Source organism: Pyrenophora tritici-repentis, chromosome 1, assembly GCF_003171515.1.
Source record: "Pyrenophora tritici-repentis strain M4 chromosome 1, whole genome shotgun sequence".
Lineage (NCBI taxonomy): Eukaryota > Fungi > Ascomycota > Dothideomycetes > Pleosporales > Pleosporaceae > Pyrenophora > Pyrenophora tritici-repentis.
Window position 1 is genome coordinate 8910700 of NC_089390.1, and position 20180 is coordinate 8930879.

At 51.1% G+C, this 20180-nt stretch overlaps 9 protein-coding genes across 9 annotated transcripts; 3 read left to right on the forward strand and 6 right to left on the reverse strand.

The window, feature by feature from the left end:
• Positions 1-194: 194 nt before the first annotated feature.
• PtrM4_034470 (uncharacterized protein) lies at positions 195-756 on the reverse strand (the record flags this gene model as incomplete). Its single annotated transcript, XM_066104079.1, has 2 exons — positions 195-200; positions 253-756. 2 exons carry the CDS (start codon positions 754-756, stop codon positions 195-197), a joined length of 510 nt encoding a protein of 169 aa, XP_065966281.1.
• Positions 757-1166: 410 nt separating this feature from the next.
• PtrM4_034480 (RhaT, Permease drug-metabolite transporter (DMT) superfamily) lies at positions 1167-1871 on the reverse strand (the record flags this gene model as incomplete). The annotated part of the gene is made up of 3 exons (XM_001939273.1): positions 1167-1574; positions 1631-1727; positions 1783-1871. The coding sequence occupies 3 exons, from the start codon at positions 1869-1871 to the stop codon at positions 1167-1169; spliced, it is 594 nt and encodes a 197-aa protein (XP_001939308.1).
• Positions 1872-2316: 445 nt separating this feature from the next.
• On the reverse strand, positions 2317-2775 carry PtrM4_034490 (TOA2, Transcription initiation factor IIA, gamma subunit; the record flags this gene model as incomplete). The annotated part of the gene is made up of 3 exons (XM_001939274.2): positions 2317-2463; positions 2528-2675; positions 2729-2775. The coding sequence occupies 3 exons, from the start codon at positions 2773-2775 to the stop codon at positions 2317-2319; spliced, it is 342 nt and encodes a 113-aa protein (XP_001939309.1).
• Positions 2776-3015: 240 nt separating this feature from the next.
• PtrM4_034500 (AtpE, F0F1-type ATP synthase, subunit c-Archaeal-vacuolar-type H+-ATPase, subunit K) lies at positions 3016-3814 on the forward strand (the record flags this gene model as incomplete). The annotated part of the gene is made up of 5 exons (XM_001939275.2): positions 3016-3073; positions 3120-3154; positions 3207-3298; positions 3351-3662; positions 3712-3814. The coding sequence occupies 5 exons, from the start codon at positions 3016-3018 to the stop codon at positions 3812-3814; spliced, it is 600 nt and encodes a 199-aa protein (XP_001939310.2).
• A 391-nt stretch (positions 3815-4205) lies between these two features.
• PtrM4_034510 (MoeA, Molybdopterin biosynthesis enzyme) lies at positions 4206-6431 on the forward strand (the record flags this gene model as incomplete). Its single annotated transcript, XM_066104080.1, has 5 exons — positions 4206-4481; positions 4536-4576; positions 4626-4663; positions 4710-5790; positions 5849-6431. 5 exons carry the CDS (start codon positions 4206-4208, stop codon positions 6429-6431), a joined length of 2019 nt encoding a protein of 672 aa, XP_065966282.1.
• A 1682-nt stretch (positions 6432-8113) lies between these two features.
• PtrM4_034520 (Atrophin-1 domain containing protein) lies at positions 8114-8958 on the reverse strand (the record flags this gene model as incomplete). The annotated part of the gene is made up of 2 exons (XM_001939276.1): positions 8114-8628; positions 8682-8958. 2 exons carry the CDS (start codon positions 8956-8958, stop codon positions 8114-8116), a joined length of 792 nt encoding a protein of 263 aa, XP_001939311.1.
• A 1629-nt stretch (positions 8959-10587) lies between these two features.
• Positions 10588-11529, reverse strand: PtrM4_034530 (protein containing SET domain protein; the record flags this gene model as incomplete). The annotated part of the gene is made up of 1 exon (XM_001939277.2): positions 10588-11529. The coding sequence occupies one exon, from the start codon at positions 11527-11529 to the stop codon at positions 10588-10590; it is 942 nt and encodes a 313-aa protein (XP_001939312.2).
• A 4502-nt stretch (positions 11530-16031) lies between these two features.
• Positions 16032-18594, reverse strand: PtrM4_034540 (NRDE-2 multi-domain protein; the record flags this gene model as incomplete). The annotated part of the gene is made up of 2 exons (XM_001939278.2): positions 16032-16272; positions 16325-18594. 2 exons carry the CDS (start codon positions 18592-18594, stop codon positions 16032-16034), a joined length of 2511 nt encoding a protein of 836 aa, XP_001939313.1.
• A 385-nt stretch (positions 18595-18979) lies between these two features.
• Positions 18980-20021, forward strand: PtrM4_034550 (NtpD, Archaeal-vacuolar-type H+-ATPase subunit D; the record flags this gene model as incomplete). Its single annotated transcript, XM_066104081.1, has 5 exons — positions 18980-18994; positions 19058-19170; positions 19235-19245; positions 19321-19705; positions 19754-20021. 5 exons carry the CDS (start codon positions 18980-18982, stop codon positions 20019-20021), a joined length of 792 nt encoding a protein of 263 aa, XP_065966283.1.
• Between the last annotated feature and the right edge of the window lie 159 nt (positions 20022-20180).

Here is a 20180-nt window from a genome sequence, read left to right on the forward strand (position 1 = left end):
TTGCACTTGCTCATGCACCTGCTCCTCCCCCTGACCATGCTTCTGCTCTTGCTCTTGCTGCTGCTGAACCCCATTCTTCTTTCCCTTGTTCTTCTTCCTACGCCTGCTCTTGCCTGTCTTCTTAACCGTCACAGGACCAGGGACAGGACCAGAGGCAGGGGCTACAAGATGGTCGGGAGGATTAGTAGGAATGTTCACGCCTCCAGGCGCATATCTGTAGTTGTGCCAATGCTGAGAAATACCCCACTGTACGCTATCGAATTGGTTGGCAAATGGTGGGGCGGGTACGGCGGGCCCAGGTGTATAGCCGTGGCCGAAATGTGCGTTGTTCGCATAGGCAGGAGCATGTTGTAGAAGGATGGGTGGCGAAAGCCTAGTAGCGAAGGCGGCATTGGCAGCAGGAATGTAGTGGCCTGGCAGGGTGTTCGTACCGCAGGTGAGCGGCTGCTGGTATACGCAGGGCTTGGTGGCCGGGTAGTAGCGGACGGTGGCGTAGCCTGACTGCTGTTGTTGAAGATGAAGATTGGCAGGGCAAAGGCGATAGTCGGCTTTCTTATTACTGTTGACGTATTGCTGGTGGTTCAAGGCTACGGCCGAGGCAGGATGCATTGACTGACGCTGCTTGAATCCAGGTGCTGATGCCTTGAGTGTGCTAACTGGTGCCAATGTCGGCGCCCTGGCCTCATCGTCGTCAATGTTGGACATGGGGGATGCTTCAAGGGGCTTTTTCTTCTTGATGAGAGTAACAGTAGCCATGACTGGAGGAAAGAAGATGGAGGGTAGTTTGAAGCGGCAGAGGGGTTTAACTAGGAGTAATGTGGTAGAGAAATAAACATCAACTGAAGAAGTGACCCAGGAAATATTTTATTTGAACCATACTCATCTTACGCTCTAACATATGCACTACCATGGTTGAAAATGTACTTGATTCGGGAATGAACATGTGTACAACTCTGGTAGTCATAATGTGGGTGCCTACAGTTATTAGGTTCGAAATGCATTATGTGCCTTGAGGAGTTGTGTGGCACTGTGTCATCGAGAAGTTTTTGAGAAGGTCAAGACGTCAAAGTGGGTATGTGGCAGTGTGCTACCATGGTTGTTGGCAGTCGGCATGCTCCAGGGACAGGATTGATTCGAAGGATAGAGTGGGCTTGCCGTCACCAGCCCTACTTCAACACACCATCGTCATCACTGCTCTCGTCGGCCTGGGTATCCTTTACGCTATCAAGCTCGACCGTGTCCTCGCCTTCGTCTTCATCCCGGTAGCCGTCTGCACCGGCGTCGGTGTCGCGATCGAGTAGTGGGGCCTCGCCAGTCGTGGCTACCACGCTCTTCTTTTCCGTCTCTTCCCTCATGCCAATGATGACGCTGCCCGCTACCAGCATGGCTGCGCCGAGCCACCATAACCCCGGTAGACTCTCCCTGAAGATGAAAAAGCTGAGTACTGCGGTAACGATGAAGTTGGCCGACGTGTTAATGATGCTGACGCGCACGGTCGAAGAAGCGAGGGTCAAGGCGCGAGTGAAGAGACCCCACATTATGGCGTTGAAGAGGAGGTTCATGCCGAAGAAGAGCTACGTTGTGGGTTAGTATGGTAGCTGAGATGGGAGCAAATGCGGCGATTACGCACACTCCGTATTCCGTATTCGACGAGCTTATTGGAGGCGCTTAGGCCGAACGCTAGGGCTATGGAGCTCGACCACGAAGCTGTGAGCTCTGTTGTCGTGCTACGTTATCGTCAGTTGCTTTGTAGACGTGGTCGATGCGACGACGCCATCTTACAGCTTTGCGAATACGCCATTAAAGGCAGCGCATGCGCCGCTGGAAATGGCGAGCATCAACCATGCCGACTTTGTTTGTGGGAGAGACATGGTGTTGGGATGCAGTCGACGGAAGCCGACGTTGCACTCGAGGTTGATGGATGATCTGCAAGCGGATGCGCTGCCGCGCCTAGTCATGTATGGGGGTACCTGCATTACAGTCTGTTTCGCCTTCTTGGACACAGATATGGCACATTTATCGTCTTCACATCAGCATGTCACAACACAAGACCGTCATGTCATAATATAGATGAATCATTCTGCATCAACCCTGACGCGGTTTCCAAAATCATTCCTAAACGCCATTTCATGCCAGAGGTATCGTGAAGCCTTGTTTGACCCATAACGCCGAAGATTGTGACATGGCGCCGCCCGAACATGACGGTAGCCATCACACCTCTAGAGAGCATACTGCGCCGTCACCCATCTGCCATGATTGTAGGGGCGCATGTTCACCTTTGTTATTATGAAGCACAAGCTGTGCCAAAGACCAACTCTATGTCTCGCCGGGACGCTTCGCGTTGCAGCTGACAATCTTGACCCGGTCGGCGTGAATTGTGTGGGTATTATCCAGCTTAAAGTTGATATCCTTGATGATAAACGTCCAAACGTCGTCACAGAAACGGTAGGTATCGAGATGTCCCTAAAGTGCCTCTAGTCAGTATGCGAGGCAGCCACCGTGTCAGGCAAGCGCAAGCGCAACCGACCTTGAACGTCAGGCGCGATTTGACCTTCTCCGAAAGTACATCGGCAACGGCTCGATCAAAGTTGAGGAGGATCTTCATGGCGAGCTGAGGCTCAATCCGGCGCTCGGTAATGAGGTTGTCCAGCGTGTCTGTAAGGGACCCGCCCAGACTGTCCTCTGTTAGCAAGCCGTCTTGTCGTGGTCCTGTAGTCGCATCAAGTACCTGCTTCGGCGGTAGAGCTCGTAGTACTTGGTGTTATCCGTGGCCATGTTGGAAGTGTTTGCGACAGCAGCTTGAGACTTGAAATGGTTGCAGGTGGCGCCAAAGACACGGCGGATGGTTGATGGGGGGAGCTTTGAGAGAGCTGGCCTTAGTAAGCCGGCTTTAGCGCGACGCGGCTTGTTCCGCATGCATCATCGACAGCTTCGCAGCGAGGAGACGGGTCAATCACGAAGCTCCAGCCGCCAACCTCACCATCCATCTCTCCCTCACCATCCCATACACCGAACATGTCTCTTTCTTACGGAACGGGCGGTGCGACCGCCGCCCTCGCTGTGGTTGGCCTGTGTATGTAGCGCGCGCTGTGGCGCAGGCAATAGCTAACGCCCATCAGACATGCTCTTCAACGACGAAGGAGAAGCTTTCAACGTATGCACGCGTTATGCCAAACTCAGCCGGATATGACTAAAGCCTCTTTCAGGTCGGCGCCTTCCTCGAAACCGTATCACCATACACGTTTGCTAGTATCGGAATCGCGCTATGCATCGGTCTCTCCGTCGTAGGATCCGCATGGTACGTCTGCTATACCAGGACTTGCATCGAGGCGCATCTGACAGTAGTGAAGGGGTATCTGGACAACCGGTGTGTCCATCCTCGGCGGAGGTGTCAAGGCACCACGGATACGAACTAAGAACTTGATCTCCATCATCTTCTGCGAAGTTGTCGCCATCTACGGCGTCATCATGGCCATCATCTTCTCCTCCAAGATGAACCAGCTCGGAGACGCTGAGCTGCTCTACTCTGGCTCAAACTACTTTACCGGATATGCGCTGTTCTGGGCTGGAATCACCGTGGGCATGTGCAACTTGATCTGTGGTGTGTGTGTGGGTATCAACGGAAGCAGCGCTGCCTTGGCCGACGCTGCGGACCCTGCACTGTAAGCTCTAGATATGTTTGCACGCTACCCCGTCATTAACACGTTCCAGCTTCGTCAAGATTCTGACTATCGAAATCTTCGCTGCCATTCTCGGTTTGTTCGGTCTCATCATTGGTCTGCTCATGCAAAGCAACGCAAAGGACTTTGAGTGAGTGAGGAAGAATCTGCCTGTCCATGCTGGCCCACCACGACGCATTACGTCGGTCCTCGGTCATATCCGGGATGCGACTACGAGGAACCACACTCATATCTCAGCATACGGCGCTGGACGGAAGTCACGGAAGGGGGTCTACAGAGGTTGTACAATGTACATAGGGAAGGCGCTTGTATAATGCATGTACCATGAGCGAATATCGGCGTTAAATACCTTCTATTTTTTAGCGAGTATCCAGAAATCCCATTTGCGCAAACTTCTGTGACTGAATCTGACTAAGTGTTGCGGCGCATCATCAATGGTCTGTGCTCGATCCCGTTAGGTCATATACATGGTGGGATGTGAGCTTTACTCCACCCCGCTCAGCCTCATTCTCGCAAACTTTGAACATGAGTACCATTAGTTCCAAGCTAAAGGCAGCGATCTTGATTGTTTCCGAGACTGCCGCTCAAGACCCTTCAACTGATAAATGCATACCGATTCTCAAACATGTCTTCGGCAGTCTCGGCAACGACCAATGGGAAGTCAGCGAGACCGAGATCGTACCCGACAACAGCCTCACGATACAGAAGACCATAAGAAACTGGTCAGATAGTGCCGACCCCATGAATTTGATTGTTACAAGTGGTGGAACTGGATTTGCAACAAAGGATGTCACTCCGGAGGTGCGCATTCTCATCTAGGACTCTAGCCGAAGACAGGCGACTGACAATTCAAAGGCAGTCACACCCCTGATTGACAGGCATGCTCCAGGTCTTGTGTAAGAGATATACTAGTGTACATGTAGTAAGAGGCTGACTATACGCCAGCCATGGCATGCTCACAACTTCATACGCAATAACACCTTGTCCGTCTCATACTCCAAAGTTTAGAGATAAGCTAATATCTGTCAGTTGCACTCATGGCAAGACCCGTTGCTGGTCTTCGAAAACAGACTCTGATCTTGACTTTGCCTGGATCACCCAAAGGCGCGAAGGAAAACCTGGAGGCAGTGCTCAAGCTCTTACCCCATGCATGTATCCAAGCGGCAGGTGCCGAATCCAGGCCACTGCATGTCGGGGGAGTAAAGAAACTCGAAAAGGATGCAGGTGTCACGCCTAGTGGTGCGAGTGTAGGTACCACCTGCGGACATAACCATGGTCATTCTCACGGCCATGGTAGCCATACAGCACCAAGAGCACACACGAAACCGGAAGAGCGTCCGCAGTCAAACGACCCTTCAGCAGGGCCAACACAAAGATACCGATCTTCTCCCTATCCTATGTTGGCTGTTGAAGATGCTCTAAACGTCATTAAAGAGCAAACGCCGGCTCCTATTGTGGAAAAGGTACCAGTTGACATGAGGATAGGCGGCTCTGTTCTTGCTGAAGATGTCAAAGCGACTGAGTCCGTCCCAGCTTTCAGAGCAAGCATTGTCGACGGTTATGCTGTCAAGATCCCATCTTCTGGTAAATTCCAAAAGGGCGTATACCCTGTATCTATCATCTCACACGCCCAAGCTGGAGAGGTCGCAGAGTTGAAGGAAGGAGAGATTGCGCGTATCACTACCGGTGCACCGCTTCCCCCTGGTGCTGATGCGGTGATCATGGTCGAGGACACTGTGCTGAAGAGCTTGACAGAAGATGGTCACGAAGAGAAGGAAATTGAGATCCTTACAGATGAGATCAAACCAAACGAGAACGTCCGTGAAGTGGGTAGCGATGTCAAAGAAGGGGAAACTATCCTGAAGAAGGGCGAAGGCGTCACAGTTGTGGGTGGTGAATTTGGGCTTCTCGCTTCTGTGGGCACGCGGGAAGTGTCTGTATACAGAAGACCTCTTATTGGTGTTCTGAGCACTGGAGACGAGATCATCCAGCATAACAGAGAAGGTCCACTGCATCTGGGGGAGGTGCGCGATACAAATCGTCCAACAATCATCACCGCTGCCCGTAGTCACAGATTCGAAGTCATCGATCTCGGAATCGTCTCGGATAAGTAAGTTTCAAATCCACAAACCACACCAACATTCCAGCAAGACTAACCAACGTAACAGGCCCGGTACCCTCGAACAAACCCTCCGTGACGCCTTCCGCAAATGCGACGTAATCATAACCTCTGGCGGCGTCTCTATGGGCGAACTCGACCTCCTCAAACCCACCATCGAGCGCTCCCTTGGCGGAACAATCCACTTTGGCCGCGTAAACATGAAACCTGGGAAACCCACCACCTTTGCCACCGTCCCCGTCAAAGACAACGCCGGCAACCACGTCACCAAGAGCATCTTCTCGCTCCCCGGTAACCCTGCGTCGGCAGTCGTGTGCTTCCATCTTTTCGTCTTACCTGCGCTGCATCAGCAGGCTGGTATCAAACCCGTTGGATTGCCGCGGGTGACGGTAGTGTTGGAAGAGGATATCAGAATGGACAAGGGAAGACCAGAGTACCATCGTGCGCTTGTTGTGACAAAGGAGGATGGGCTACTGTATGCCAGTTCAACGGGTGGTCAGCGAAGTAGTCGCATTGGTAGTTTCAGAGGCGCCAACGCGCTGCTTTGTATGCCGCAGGGTGATGGTAGTATAAAGAAGGGCGAGAAGGTTATTGCACTTCTCATGGGGAAGCTGGGAGAGCTGGAACGTTGATGTGTGGAGCATGCATGTGGGTTTGTTTGTTTGACACTGCGCGTGCCTGCATCAAGAGTATGCCAAGCTGCAGGATTAATATTTTCAGGAACAAGCCAAGTATATCCAGATAATAGAACAATCCCTTCTGCTCTTGAAGAGTGTGTAGTGTTGTGTGCAAATGTCATGCGTCCCTACTACCTCTCCGGAAAGTTGGCTTCAATCACCTCACTGGCGATAAAAAGAGCCACGTGAAACTACCGTGACGCACAGTGCCCGGCATGCTGTGCTCTCTGATTTTTGTCTTGCGATTTTTTGTCACAGAGAAGTATCGTGGGCAATGTATTCGAATTTTGGTTCTAGAAGTCGATACTATCGTTTTTTGCACACTGTCACGAAAATAGTGTTTTCTTCAACAAGCGGTTTTCTGTATATCATTCCCATCTTTTGGGTAAAGTGATTGTAGTACTGTCTCGGGGGCGGACGTCATTCGCCACGCGCCATAGCGTTGAGACTGGTACAAGCTCAGGGTCGTACAGTACCATAGAACATTTTGTGTGATGCAATCACTTCATCCACATCATAATAACAGTACTTCTTTAGGATCGCGTTATAGTAATCCTGTGCAATATCATAAAGGTGTATATATACTATTTGAACTCGAAATATTTCAGGAAAGTAGCTACATCACAAACATTATTCACTGTAAAATCGGCCACCCCGCAAGAGCTGGCTGACTCCTTTCCTTTTCGCTAGTTTTCCAGAACTAGAAAATCAAGAATATCACCACGATTTCCTTGTAACTAAAAGTCAGTTTGGATGCGTACGTTCGAGCATGTGCGCATGCGCATCGGAGAAGTCACAAGCGAGCTCTTCTTTTTTTGCCTTCTTACATTTACTTCATAAACCCATAGGAGCTGCTTACCCTGCGGCTTCAGCCGCCTGCATAAATAAAGTTTGAATCGGATCTTGTGCAAAGCATGATACGCGGGAACGGCATAAGAACCAGCTTACAGGTTCGACATCCGATGCGCGATTGAAACGGCAGACGGCATGGGTTCTTTACATCCATGCCCCCACTTGCCGCACACAGTCAGCTGCCTATCTTTTCCCTTGTAGAAACGAGAATCCGGAGTGATCGGTCTGATCTGTACCTAGTCATTCGTCCCTCGATCGCGCTCACCACGCCCCAATGTCGATGGTGTCTTGGGGTAAACGTGTTGTTTTGGGGGTGGTTGGGGAAAAAAGGGGGCATCTCCGCCTGATCCGTTGACTAACACCCTGCGTCCCTTTCTCTCTGGGCAAAGGATCACGGCGGATAAGGAATGTGTGTGTGTGCTTGCTCATTATCGATCATAGTTCCATATCCATTTTGCCCCGGTTTTTTGTTTCTGTTCTAGAACAACTACAACTGTTATACAAATGGCCAACCTGAAGGATATCATATCGCTCAAAAGAAGGGTATTCGCAACGCCGAGACCAGCCAACGTTACTTGTGACATACAAACATCCAACCTAAAAGAAATCCCCAACCCGCGCTTATCTCATGAACCAGAACATGGACTCCATCATTAACTCCATCCGATTTGTATCGGCAAGGCTATACTCATGAGAACAGCGTCGCTAAAAAGACAGAAAACAAAAGAGAAAATTCAATCCCAGATAGGGGAGTATCGTACTTATACAATGAGTGTGTTTGACCCTTAATCAGGGCCACTGCATTTGACTTTGATGTCTTCCATAAAGTCGTTGGCATGTGTGGAGACCGCACTCGACGCAAGTGCCTTGCGATACGCGTTGGTTTGCGAGAACTGGGTCTCGTAATGTTCTTTGAGCTTGCGTTGTCGTCTTTCTTCTTTGTAGATCCAGAGCGTGGCGGCGGCCAAGACTGCTATGATTGTGCCGAGAAGAACTCCACCGATGATAGTAGCGACTTTCAGACGGTGCTCCGTTATCCTGCATGCTTGGGTGGATGGTGAAGTAGTGGCTTGAGAGGGTGCGCTGGCGACGGCGGGAGCGACCATGTCTTCTGTCTCGCTAGCCGCGGGTGAGTCTGGTAGCTGGAGGGTGGCGTCGAGGATGGCTGCGACTTTTGGCGCGGTGGATTTGTTGCAGCAGCTTCGTGGGTCGTTTGCTGCGCGGCAACAGTATTGTCCAACGTCGCATGTTTGTAGTTGCCATTCAGGTACTGGGGTAGTGCCGTTGAAATCGGTGGCTTCTGGAGCCGTGTTAGATGGGGATTATGTGTACATTGAATCTTCAGAGACTTACGACCTGGGCACAACTGCGGACAGGCGACATCCTTCCCGGTCGAGTCTGTACAGCCTCTGGAAAAGATCATGCCAATGTAAACGTCTGTGGTTGCCATGCACAAGCCATTGCTCAGACACAAATCTGTACTCGCACAGCAGCCGCTATGCTTCGCACTAGGGTTGCATGGTGTGAAGGTGCTGTTGAGTGCTGAGCCGTCTACAGCGTAGCATTGCTGAGCCGTAGCGACGGCGATGAAGGTCACAAAGACCGTCAGGAAAGAAGAACGTGCGACCATATTAGACAAAACACAATATAAATGAGCGAGTGAGAAGGAGTAAATTAGAAAAGCAAGAGATTGTGAGGGTCTGGGAACATGCAGAAGAATGAGCGAGATTTGAGGTATGGTATATCCACGAAAAATGTACAAACCATTAATCAAGGCGATATAAGAGTTGACAGGCAGGTCCCATATTTAGTTGGGTGCCCTACATTTGCAATGTTATGCGTTCAATGCCCTGTGCAACTCTACTTCAGCTGGGAAGAAGGGTTGTTACAGGGTAGACCCAGGCGCGGCTTGAAACAGGACAATCAAACCCGGTTCATCGAGGGTAGCCAGATGGGTCCGCATGCGGCATACTGGGGTAACGTAGCTGATCGGCAGTTTGACCCAGGCAACAGGTTGTCGGCCGCGGCTTCTGAAATCGTGACACAGAGACGACAAAAGTCTAAATTCGTCCTGGCGAACATGGCCTCTTGGATTTACTCGTCAAAGGGATGCGCGTATACGGAGCCGCGTATGCAAATGTAAGCGCTTGCTGATGCGCTCCCGCTTCTGCTTTGTTGCCGCATATCGGGTTGACTGGCTCAGGCACAGAATGCTATGTAGGGTAGACAAAACGGGCAGGAGCCTGAGCAAATGATAGACTGCCGCGATGATGTGCCAAGGGGGTGAGGGGGCGGGGAGTACACAGGTTTGAGACGCAAGGTGGAGTTCGTGTTAACTAGGAAGCTTGGCTAAGCGCCGAGGTAGTGCCACACCACAGACTTCTTTGGTAACTTACTCGACCGCGATTCACCACCCGTTGGCAACGGGGCGCCGGAACCTTCGAAACGCAGTTCCTAGCGGAACCGATCGGCTGGTTCCGTTACCATAAGCCCTTCGTTGAGTCAACGGCGATGATCTCTGACCCATCTACTGCCTCTCTTTGGAGATGACTTACGCGAAGGCCGTTGCTTCTCCCCACAGTTGGGGAATATGATTCAATAGACGTCAAAATGCCTGTACTGGTACCTGGAATTTGCCATTCGCGGACCCGGGAACCCTTGGTAATGACCTAAGCCAGCAATCTGACTTGTGCCGATCCCGGCCGCGACTCCGGGCATCAATTGGACTGCGCATTCTCTGCCCTACGGTCTTGGTTTTTGGTTCTTGGTCGTGCTCGTCATTTTCATTCGCTTATATCTATCCCCGGCTGTACTCATGATGAGGCTTCCCGTCTTACTTGATCGATGCCGAGGATTCATTCAAGAATTCCGAATACGAAATGCCTGATCGTGTCCGGACCATCTGGGAGAGACGGGTACACAAGCTACTCGGACCTTTCAAAGGAAAACCAAATTTACTGATCATGTATACATCATGGGTCAACCCGAACGTAATCTCCCGCAAACTCTCAACTTTGTCAAACGTTTGGCAGTATCAATACACTCACTCCGTCTACCCAAGCCGAGAACCTCGTAACCGTGCCAAGCAATGCCTAGGCTGATGTTTCCACGTCATCGTCGAGATGGATGTGCGGTGATCATTGGGAACTGTTCTCGAGCTTTGTAAGCAATTCGACCTCCATCAAGGGTCCCTTGACGGGCCGACGGCCCAAAACATGACCACTCCCAATGCTTTAGACCAGCATATGCCCTTCTCGGCTTAGACATCAAGTTCTTTAATCAGCTCTTCTACCCTTCGAATCTCAATATCTGGGCCACCCTCAACAACCACCCATTCCAACAAACTTTCTTTTGCCCTTTTTGCCCAGACTCTTGCATCCCGCATCATCCCATGACCTGCGTACACGTACGCCAATCTCTCGTAATCTTGGGCTAACAGTATCTCCAAGCCCTCAGTCTGGCTTATCTCCATGACTTCCTTCTCCCATGCGATGATTTGTGCCGCGTCATAAGTTTCCGGTGTTAGGTTCTCAAGCATGTGACGCAGCTTGGCGAACCTCTCGCGTCGTTGGTCGCTACCCATCATCTCGTATAGCGAGGCAGTGCATAGCGAGCATGTGCACGTGAAGTTCCAACCTTCTCTGTATAGTTTCTGTCTCTCGGTATGTCTCAAGTCAATCTTGCCATATGAGATATCGATTTCTTCCCCAGCGTTGATGTTTCTCTGGGCTTTGATTTCCATCGAGAGTAACTTGGGAACAAAGCGTGCATGTGCGTTCGGCTTACAAGCATGGTTGATACGGGCGACAGAAGGGAACAGGCACATGTAAGCGTCGTCGATGTGTCCGTCGGCAAGTTGGCAGGCAAAGGCGTTGGTTTTCATTATGTCCTCGATTTGGCTGCCGCCCAAGCTCTGGTCCAATTCAAGAATGTCGTTGCGGTCCGCTTCTGGTAATTGGTCCAGTACAGTATTGAAGAGAGTTTGGCCTTGGGCACGAGTTACCGTTGCAGGGAACTGTGAGCTTGCCACAATACGTGCAGACTCTAGTAGTATCGTGTCTCCTTTCTTGATCGGTTTTAGGGTGACAAGACCTTTGCCTTTGCCTTGGATCGTGCGGACCTCAAGATCACTTCCGCTGTTGAGAAAGTTACTTCCTAGAGCTTGAAATGCCGCTGATATCTTGTCCGCAGCGACGGCCATCGCGATGATACTCATGCCATGACCATTGCGCGCATCGACTGTTGTGTGCGTACAATAACTCTTTCCATGTCCTTGTTGGCAAACTGGTCTATGTGACCACACTGGATGCTGGAACTTTGGTACATCATCCAGGGGCTTGATGCTAGAATCGTTTTCCAGACACTGCTGCTGTTGAAGTGGCGACTGCGCCTGTGAGATGAAATATTGGGGGATATTCTGACACTGGGCTAACGCCTCCACCTGTGATGTTAAAGCGCACACCCCGAATAGTGTGATTAAAACCCGAATAGAACTCATGTTAATTGCTGCGAACTTTCATACAGATGGCATCGCGGGTCGTAGTTGAGTGAGGTGACTGCTCCCCCCCTCAGATCTCTAACGCATCTGAAACAGGCCTAAGTCGAGCATCCGTATCTTCGCACAATGAGCACTTCAGAACAACCACACTCCTCCGTTGCAACCAGCTAGCTGGATCCTCAGTGCGCATTTCTCTGTGTGTATCGTAATTTTGCAACGACCGAAAATATGTCAAAATCAACCCATGCCGCACTCGTCCGGGACGACCGTCAGCCTGTCAGTAACCAATGAGTCTCATCCCAGTCAACAGCGCCACGTTCAGCCCTGTACTACACAAAGCATGATCCCATCCGCTTCTTATGATCTCCAGGATGGAAATAAACAGTGCACTCATGCGGCCCTTACCGAGAAGCTCTCGACTGACTCACAAAATCTCCACACGGGCGCTTCCTCGTGCTACCCCGGGGATCTTAAGTAGTGGCACTGTACTATAGTTGCTGTTTCAAACCTGCAGCTTGTGCCACCTTCCCGCTTCTTGCGACACCGAGGCTGCTACGCATGTTACCAGCTTTGTACAGTAAACGCGCTCGCGGAGATTATGGCCACGGGGCCGAGAAGGTACGATAGACTTGATGAAGTGACAGGTAGCACACCATGATCTACGGGGATGGGCCTGTCTACATAAAGGGGGCATATTGGGTGAGGTGACCTGGTGCTGGGGAAGCCCTTGATCGAATAAGGTGCACATACAGTATACAACGGACGCTTGTGCCGCTTGGGGAAAGCCGAGGCTTAATGGTGTTAAATGTTTTGCCGTCGCCAGCTTATTCTTGGTTAAAATAAAGCGGAACGTGCAGTTAGGAATTGGCAAATACTCATAGACCGCATGCTGCGCGCACGCTTGGGTAAGGGTGAAGATCGGCAAGGGGAATGCCATATTTGTTCATGAACACCTCACTCGTGTTTCTACGCTGACGTCACCATCATCACCACTAGAGATATCTTCGCAAACTACAGTAAGCTCGTATCCTTTTAGACGAAGAACTTGCAGCTCTTTCGTATTTTGTGGATACCGGCTGAGGATGGTACCGGCTTTGTTTTGTCTTTTTTATAGTTCTGCATGTTACAATAGCAGCTCTTTCGTATATACATGACCATATCCTATCATCTTCAACTTGATCATCACGACAGAGCCCTGGAGGCTTCATGAATTTTCCTGTGCAATCCTGTCTCACATAAATGAGTACAGGTGTTGGTTGGCTTTGCACTAAGTGCGTAAAGGGAAATAACGATAACTAGGAATGCATTCTGTTCGGTGGTTCTAATTGATATCTACGAACATAGGTGCTACGAAGGTATACCTAAGCTCTTGCGCAAGGTGGGCCGAAGTCGGGCCGAAGTGTCCAGCAGCCGACGTCTCTACCGATACTCACGATCCGACAACAGGAATACAAGTGACACGCAAAGCCTCATCGGAACCAAAAAGACAATATCATATTCAACAAATACGGTGCTCGAATGTAACAACCAACAGACTAATTTGTGTCTGCTTCAATCGCGCTGCATACCTGTGCCTCTGCAAACATCGTAGGCAAATTAGCAAAAAGGAAAGTGAGCGCCGGGTCGCGCCAAAGCACTCTATGGTAGATATTGTTGTAGCTACTTTCCTGGTTAGTAATGGGATGGATTACTATATATACTATCTTCAACGGATGTAGTCACTGCGAAGATTTTTTGGAGGAGGACTGTAATAATTTCGAGCTTGGTTAGAAGACTCCTTCAGCCTTGATTGTCGCTATGCATCTTCCCGCGCTTACCTTACACTTTCAGATCCTCAGCAAATATGGCCAACTCCGCGCCTTATTCATACATACCCAGCAGTTCGTTTGATTGGCATGTGACCGCTGGTCGATACTGACAAGAGTATGCGACCACCTGCACCTTCCTTGTTCATACTAAGAAACTGCAGTGTCTTCTAAGAATCTTTTACACGACGCCAGATCGAACACATGCAGATTTCCAAAAAGATAAAAATAGGTAAAGAAAAGGAGATGGTGATTCTCAACATAGTTGGTACACGCATTCCTATCGTTTGGTGTTGTTGAGTATCGTTGGGAAGCGGTGGTTCGCTGTGGACAGCTACTTTCCTGGATCATTATTTCAGCGCTTCAGAGGAAACATTGTGTTGCATGCATATACTAGGAGACTTTGCAACGCTATCACATAAGTAATTCATATCTTCGCTATTTCTCTCTTTGTGGACCAAACGGGGAATGAGAGACCTCACCGGATTTATTGCGGTGGTAGGTCGATGATACAAGCACGGCCGCTAGGACCCCTTGGATGAATTAAGGAGAGTACAGTACACAGTCCGCAAGCTTCAGACAACAAGCATGAACTGTGCAATTAGACGGCTACGGGCACTGGAGTCCCAGCGCTCCAATAGGCACGTGATGATTTGCCAACAAATGCCGTCTCGCTCTTACCCTAGCTACCTACCCTGGCGGCCTTTCCGTCCCAGCACAGCGGTAGCCCCACCAAAAAGCAAAAAAAAGGCTATCAAGCAAGAGAATCGAACGTTCAGCAATCCTGTACCGCAGAGCAAAAAGGAAAGGAGATCACATGCCCGCGAAGACACATGACCAGTTGCGTAAGACAAGCTCACTAACCGATGGTTTCGCTTTTTTTGTGGTAGCTACTTTCCTGAAAGACTTTTAAACAAATAGACATTATATACTACAGCAGAATATGGATATGTAGAAGCTCGAGTGGACTGCAGACGGATGTACGTTAACCAGCTGTTGATAGGTATGGTAACAAACAAGGAGAAAGAGTATCGTTTCTTCCCTTTTTCGATAGTTACAGAGTGACTGGCTAACCATGACATGCAAATACCGATGCTCACATTTTTCGTTCTACTAAAGGCTAGGCACTACAGATTCAGCGAGAAATTATTGGCACCTTTAACTATTGATATGAGAGCAGAAGCTACAAAGCTATAGAAAAAACAAAAAGACGAAGAAAGCCACAATCTCCGCGGAAGGACCATACGAGCATTGTCGAATGCTGTCAACTTGGCGACTCGAACTCTGAGCCCCAACCTGTTGTCCCGTCCCATCGCTCCAGGCAGCAGCCTCCCCCACCCAAAAATCCCAAAAAGGAAAGTGTTCACACCTTGCGATGTGAATGGGATTCGGCCTTCTGAAAGAAACTCGAGAGCGTTTGTTTTGTAGCTACTTTCCTGCTATTGATCTCAATTAGAAACATTATATACTCAACAAATAATCAAAAAACCATACCAACACCCGTGGGCTGAGATACCCATGCGCCAAAACCGCAGGCCCGCAGCGTCGGGCATCGGCGATCATGCTAGCCGCTAGCGTTAGGTCCTGTCACATGCGCGGAAGCGGACTGCGGTGAGATGCGCGTCTAGTGCTGACGGTTGGGACAGGCAGCAGCAGCAGGCGCAGCAATTGCCGCTAGGCAATTAAGATCTACGCACATCAAATGTACGGGACTCCGGGACCCCGTTGCCGGAAAAAAGAAAAAGGGGAAGCCGCGATTGGTACGTGTCGCGTCGTGCGGCGCAGTACCTACTGTAGTGCGGGATTCCGACGAGCGCTGTAACGGCTTTGTCTTCGGTCAGGGAGGTTGATCTGACGTGAGGAGCTGGCACACATGAGGTGGCTGAGCGTTCACGCTGATGCTTACATGCATCGAGTTTCAACATGGGGGGGGGGGGATGAAAGGAGAACGTAGTGACTGCTTCAGTTGGAGGAGCAGTAAAGTGTGTGCATGTTTTTGACTGGGATAGTTTGTATCTGACATGAAAAGTTGAGAGGAAAGGGGTGATAGTTGAATCCTTCGTCCACCAAACGGTCCATGGGAAAAAACAAATGAAAACCGCCGCCCGCCTCGAGCACCAAGGGGCTCTGGTCCGTCGACCACGATGTCTCTCTTACATCATTTCGTCCCCCTCACAGTAAAGAACGCCATATATGCAAAGAAGATGACAAGTTGTCCAGGTATCGATCGAAGTCGAGAGTTTCAGCCAAAGCCACAAACGGGCCCAATTTACAGGAGAACACAATAGGAATATTTGCCGGAGTAGCTTGGATGGGAGGCCCAAAAACAAAACAAAAAAACGCCGTTTAAAATGCAATTCTTTCAACCTGAGTCCGACCGCCCCAGCCGTCGTTCGTGAATCATAGATCATCGTCGAGATTAATCGCGTCGGGGTTGGCGGCTGCCTCTTCTGTGGGCTTAATGTTGCCACCTTGAGGACCAGTGCTGGCAGCGACAAATCCTGCAGGAGCGCGAGCTTGACGTTCGAGGGCTGCCATTGCGTCCTCGCCAGCAGCGTCTGTTGTCTCGTCTTCGTCGGCTGGTACGCCGTTCTGTTGGCCACGAGCCACTGCTTGAGAGGCGATGAAGTTGACGTCGGTACTGCGAATTTGTTAGCGTTGATGCTCGACAACTTGGAAGCCATTGTACATACTTGTATTGAGCCTGGACGCTCCGTTTGATGCGTAGCATCTCTTTGTAGGTGTCTTCGTTTCCATGTTGGACTTCGAAAGACTCCCACCGCTTCCAGAACTCGGGGCTCGTTCTTGGGTCGCAAAATTGACTGGCATGGCCATAGATTGCTCGTGCCCGATCGATCTCTCCCAGACGTCTTTCCATCTCAGCAAACTTGAGGCACATCTCTTTGGCTTCAGCGTCGGGCAAGGCAGCAATGGCACGCTCGTAAATGGGTCGTGTAGATGTAAGACCGAAATTCGATGCCGACTTTGTGATGTAAAAGTTGAACATTTCCAATCTGTCTTCGTCCGCCACGGCTCGTGTTGCACGTTCGTAGATGCGCATGGCATGCCTGGCAAGCCCACGGTCCTCCTCCAGCGCACCATACATGAGGTACAACACCTTGGCGAATTTGGGGGGACAATCTTCGACGGCCTGTTCGAACAAGTCTCGTAAGCGTTCCATTCCGATCTTGCGGTCAACGGCTTTGGTTAAGTATAAATTCCAGATCTCAAAAGCCACAGGGTAGCTGAATAGGTCAAGACCACGCTCGTAGACCTTAAAGCAGTCTTCAAAGTACTTGTGTTCTTCTAGTAGATTCGCATAGTTGACAATGGTTTGCGGCGTGGCAATGCGAAGCTCGAAAATTCTTTCATAGACCTTCTTGGTTTCATCCAGAGTGCTGACACTCTCCACGAGATCGACGTAGAAACTCCACAGCTTCCAGCTCTTGTGAACGCGTTGCTGCGGCGACAGTGATTCGTCAAAATAGTCGACATTTGATCGTTTAGGCGCTTGCGTAGCTTTGGCCATGATGTCCACCGCTTTGTCGAAGTTCTCGTTGCGCAGCTCCATTTCTGCCCATTCGCACCACATCTCGGCCAGCTCGGAGACGGACTTGAAAGGCACCTTGACGGCCTTTTCCATGATGATACGGGCATTCTGAAGATCGCCACCAGCTTCATAGAGTTTGGCGTAGTTGGTCCAGAGCTCATGGAACTTGCCGATGGCCTTCTTTGGATTGATGGCGGCAATGGCATCGGTGTAGGTCTGCACCACCTCTTTCTTGTTGTCGCCCCATAACGCAACGCGCTTCTCCCACTCGATGACATTATGGGGATTCTGCCGTAACATGACATCGTTGAGCAAGAATGGTCTTCTTTGCATGAGTGATTCGAAGCGCACCATTCTAATGTCAAGGTCCGCGTCGGCAGGCTCGTCCATATTGCCCTTTTCGGAGCGGGCAGCAGCTTCATTCAGCTTGATACCAATCATGGCCTCCTCGGCTTCCACATATGTGTCGAATACAACGGAGAAGTCGCGCACAGTCATGACAGTGGTAACGGCCTCTTCGAAGACGTCTCGTGCTCTCTCATATTCGCCCTTGTGCATCCAGTATCGCGCCAGGCCAACCCACAGTATGCCACGCTGGTCAGGAAACTTTGAGATGCCGCTTTGGATGATCTTCTCCACGTCGATGCCGCTGTCGTCGCTGGTGTCAATTTCCTTGGCATGGTCGATGATGAGGTCGATCATCTCGGTCCAGAACTGAAAGGGGCCTTTTGCTTCCTTGCTCTTGAAGCGCGGGTTATTGAGAATTTCCATGTACTTCTTCACAGCCTCGGTATACTTGCGCATATCCTTGAGCAGTTCGATGAAGTCCTCGGCATCCTCCGGGTGGATTTGCATGTACCGGCGCCATATCTTGACAGCCGTCTCGCCCGAGGCAGACGTGGCAAAAGGTCGGTATAGTGCCCATATGCGGTTGTGCTGGGTCAAAGGAAGGGCGCGTAATGCTCGGTCGAAAGTACGGCGGGTCGTGGTAACGAGGGGCTGCTGCATGAGGAAGTTGAGATACATTTCCCAGATGCGCGGCATTTTGTTGAGTAGCACAAGGGCGCGTTCGAAGAGAGCATTGACTTTGACATAGTGCGGCGCGAACTTTGCGGGATTCTTCTTGGTCAGGTGCTTTGTGCGGAGCTCGAGGTAGAGCTTCCACAGCTTGTAGGAGCGCGGGAGGGTGGTGACTGCGCGCTCGAGCACAAAAGCCTGCTCCAAGATGCTACCACGCGACTTTTTGAAGCTGTAGTAGTCCAGCCAGGGCTTGACGCTGCCGGGATTGCGCTGGATGTCCTGCTCGTACGCGACGTCCTGGTCGGTGATGAGGAAAAGGTCGCTCGAGGGCTCCATCTTGCGCTTGGTGGGCCGTGAGAGACCGGTCACGGTCCTGAGGAGTTCGCCGGGCATGATTGCGCCAGAGCCAGGGCGTGTGAAGGCCCGCGGTGGGCAGGGAGGCGATGATATTCGGGGATGGACGGCTGATGGAGCGTGTCGCGGCGTTAAAGTTCTGAGGGCAAGAGCGATGGAGTCCGAGCGGTCAGCACCGGGCACCAGCCAATGGGCGGCATGCAGCACAAGGACCCACTTGGCAGAGTTGGCAGGCGCGGGTGCTCGGACGCTCGGACTCGTCTCAGATAGCTCCCCGGGCGTAGCTGCGTCACGTTCCGCTGCATTCACTTGTGTCGACGACTGTGCACGCTGCTGCTGACTTGCCCAACATTGTCAGCCTCTACTGTACACTCGCTATCAACCTCCCCACACCACCCCCCCACCATCTGTTCGAGCTGTAAACATGTCAGGCAGCGGGGTATGTGCTGCTGTGTAGCTGTGCAATGCCGTGGTAATAGGGTGATGCTAACACCACTCTCAGGCCAGAGAGGCTGTCTTTGCGACACGCCAGTCGCTGGGCATGATGAAGAGCAAGCTCAAGGGCGCCCAGACGGGCCATGATTTGCTCAAGCGCAAGAGTGAAGCCCTGACAAAGTATGCACCTGCCGTTGAAGACTACCTACCTACATTGCTGCATCTATGCTGACCAAACGTCCAGACGTTTCCGAGGTACGTACCACGGCGCCAACCACTCGCTCACCATAATGCCCGGCCCCCACGTATTGTAGCTGAAACTGTTTCTAGAAATAACGCGCCGCATCGATGAGGCCAAGCGCAAAATGGGCCGCGTCATGCAGGTCGCTGCCTTTTCGCTCGCCGAGGTCACCTATGCCGTGGGCGGCGATATAGGCTATCAGATCCAGGAGTCGGCAAAGCAGGCGCGCTTCCGTGTCCGCACTAAGCAGGAAAACGTTTCCGGTGTCTTCCTTCCCCAGTTCGAGAGCTACACGGTCGAGCAGAACAACGACTTCGCCTTGACGGGTTTGGGCAAAGGCGGTCAGCAGGTGCAGAGGTGTAGAGAGACATATGCACGCGCAGTTGAGACGCTAGTAGAGCTGGCCAGTCTGCAGACTGCCTTTGTTATATTGGACGAGGTCATCAAGGTTGTCAACCGCCGTGTGAACGCCATGTGGGTATTTCCCGCCCCAAACTATATACCATACCTAACCCCCACCAGTGAGCACGTCATTATCCCGCGAACCGAAAACACCATCAAGTACATCAACTCGGAGCTCGATGAGCTGGACCGAGAGGAGTTCTACCGTCTGAAGAAAGTGTCCAACAAGAAGCAGAACGACGCTGCCGTCGAGGAAGCCGCAAGGGTAGCCAAGAAGAAGGCCGATGAGGAGCAAGACGCAAAGGATTCGGAAAGCGAGGCCCGGCAGCATGCTGCTGAGAGCAAAGACATGCTGGGCGACGAGGACAACGAAGACGTCATCTTCTGAGTACCCGGCAGACGCCTTAGTGATAGGCTCCATCTCGGTACCTTCTGTTGGGGCGATGCTCAGACTGATGATGCTTGCATTCCTGCTTGAACACTTGAGCCTCCTCATATGCTTTTACAGCATTGTTCGGCCACGTGTTTCTTACGGCTACAACTGCGG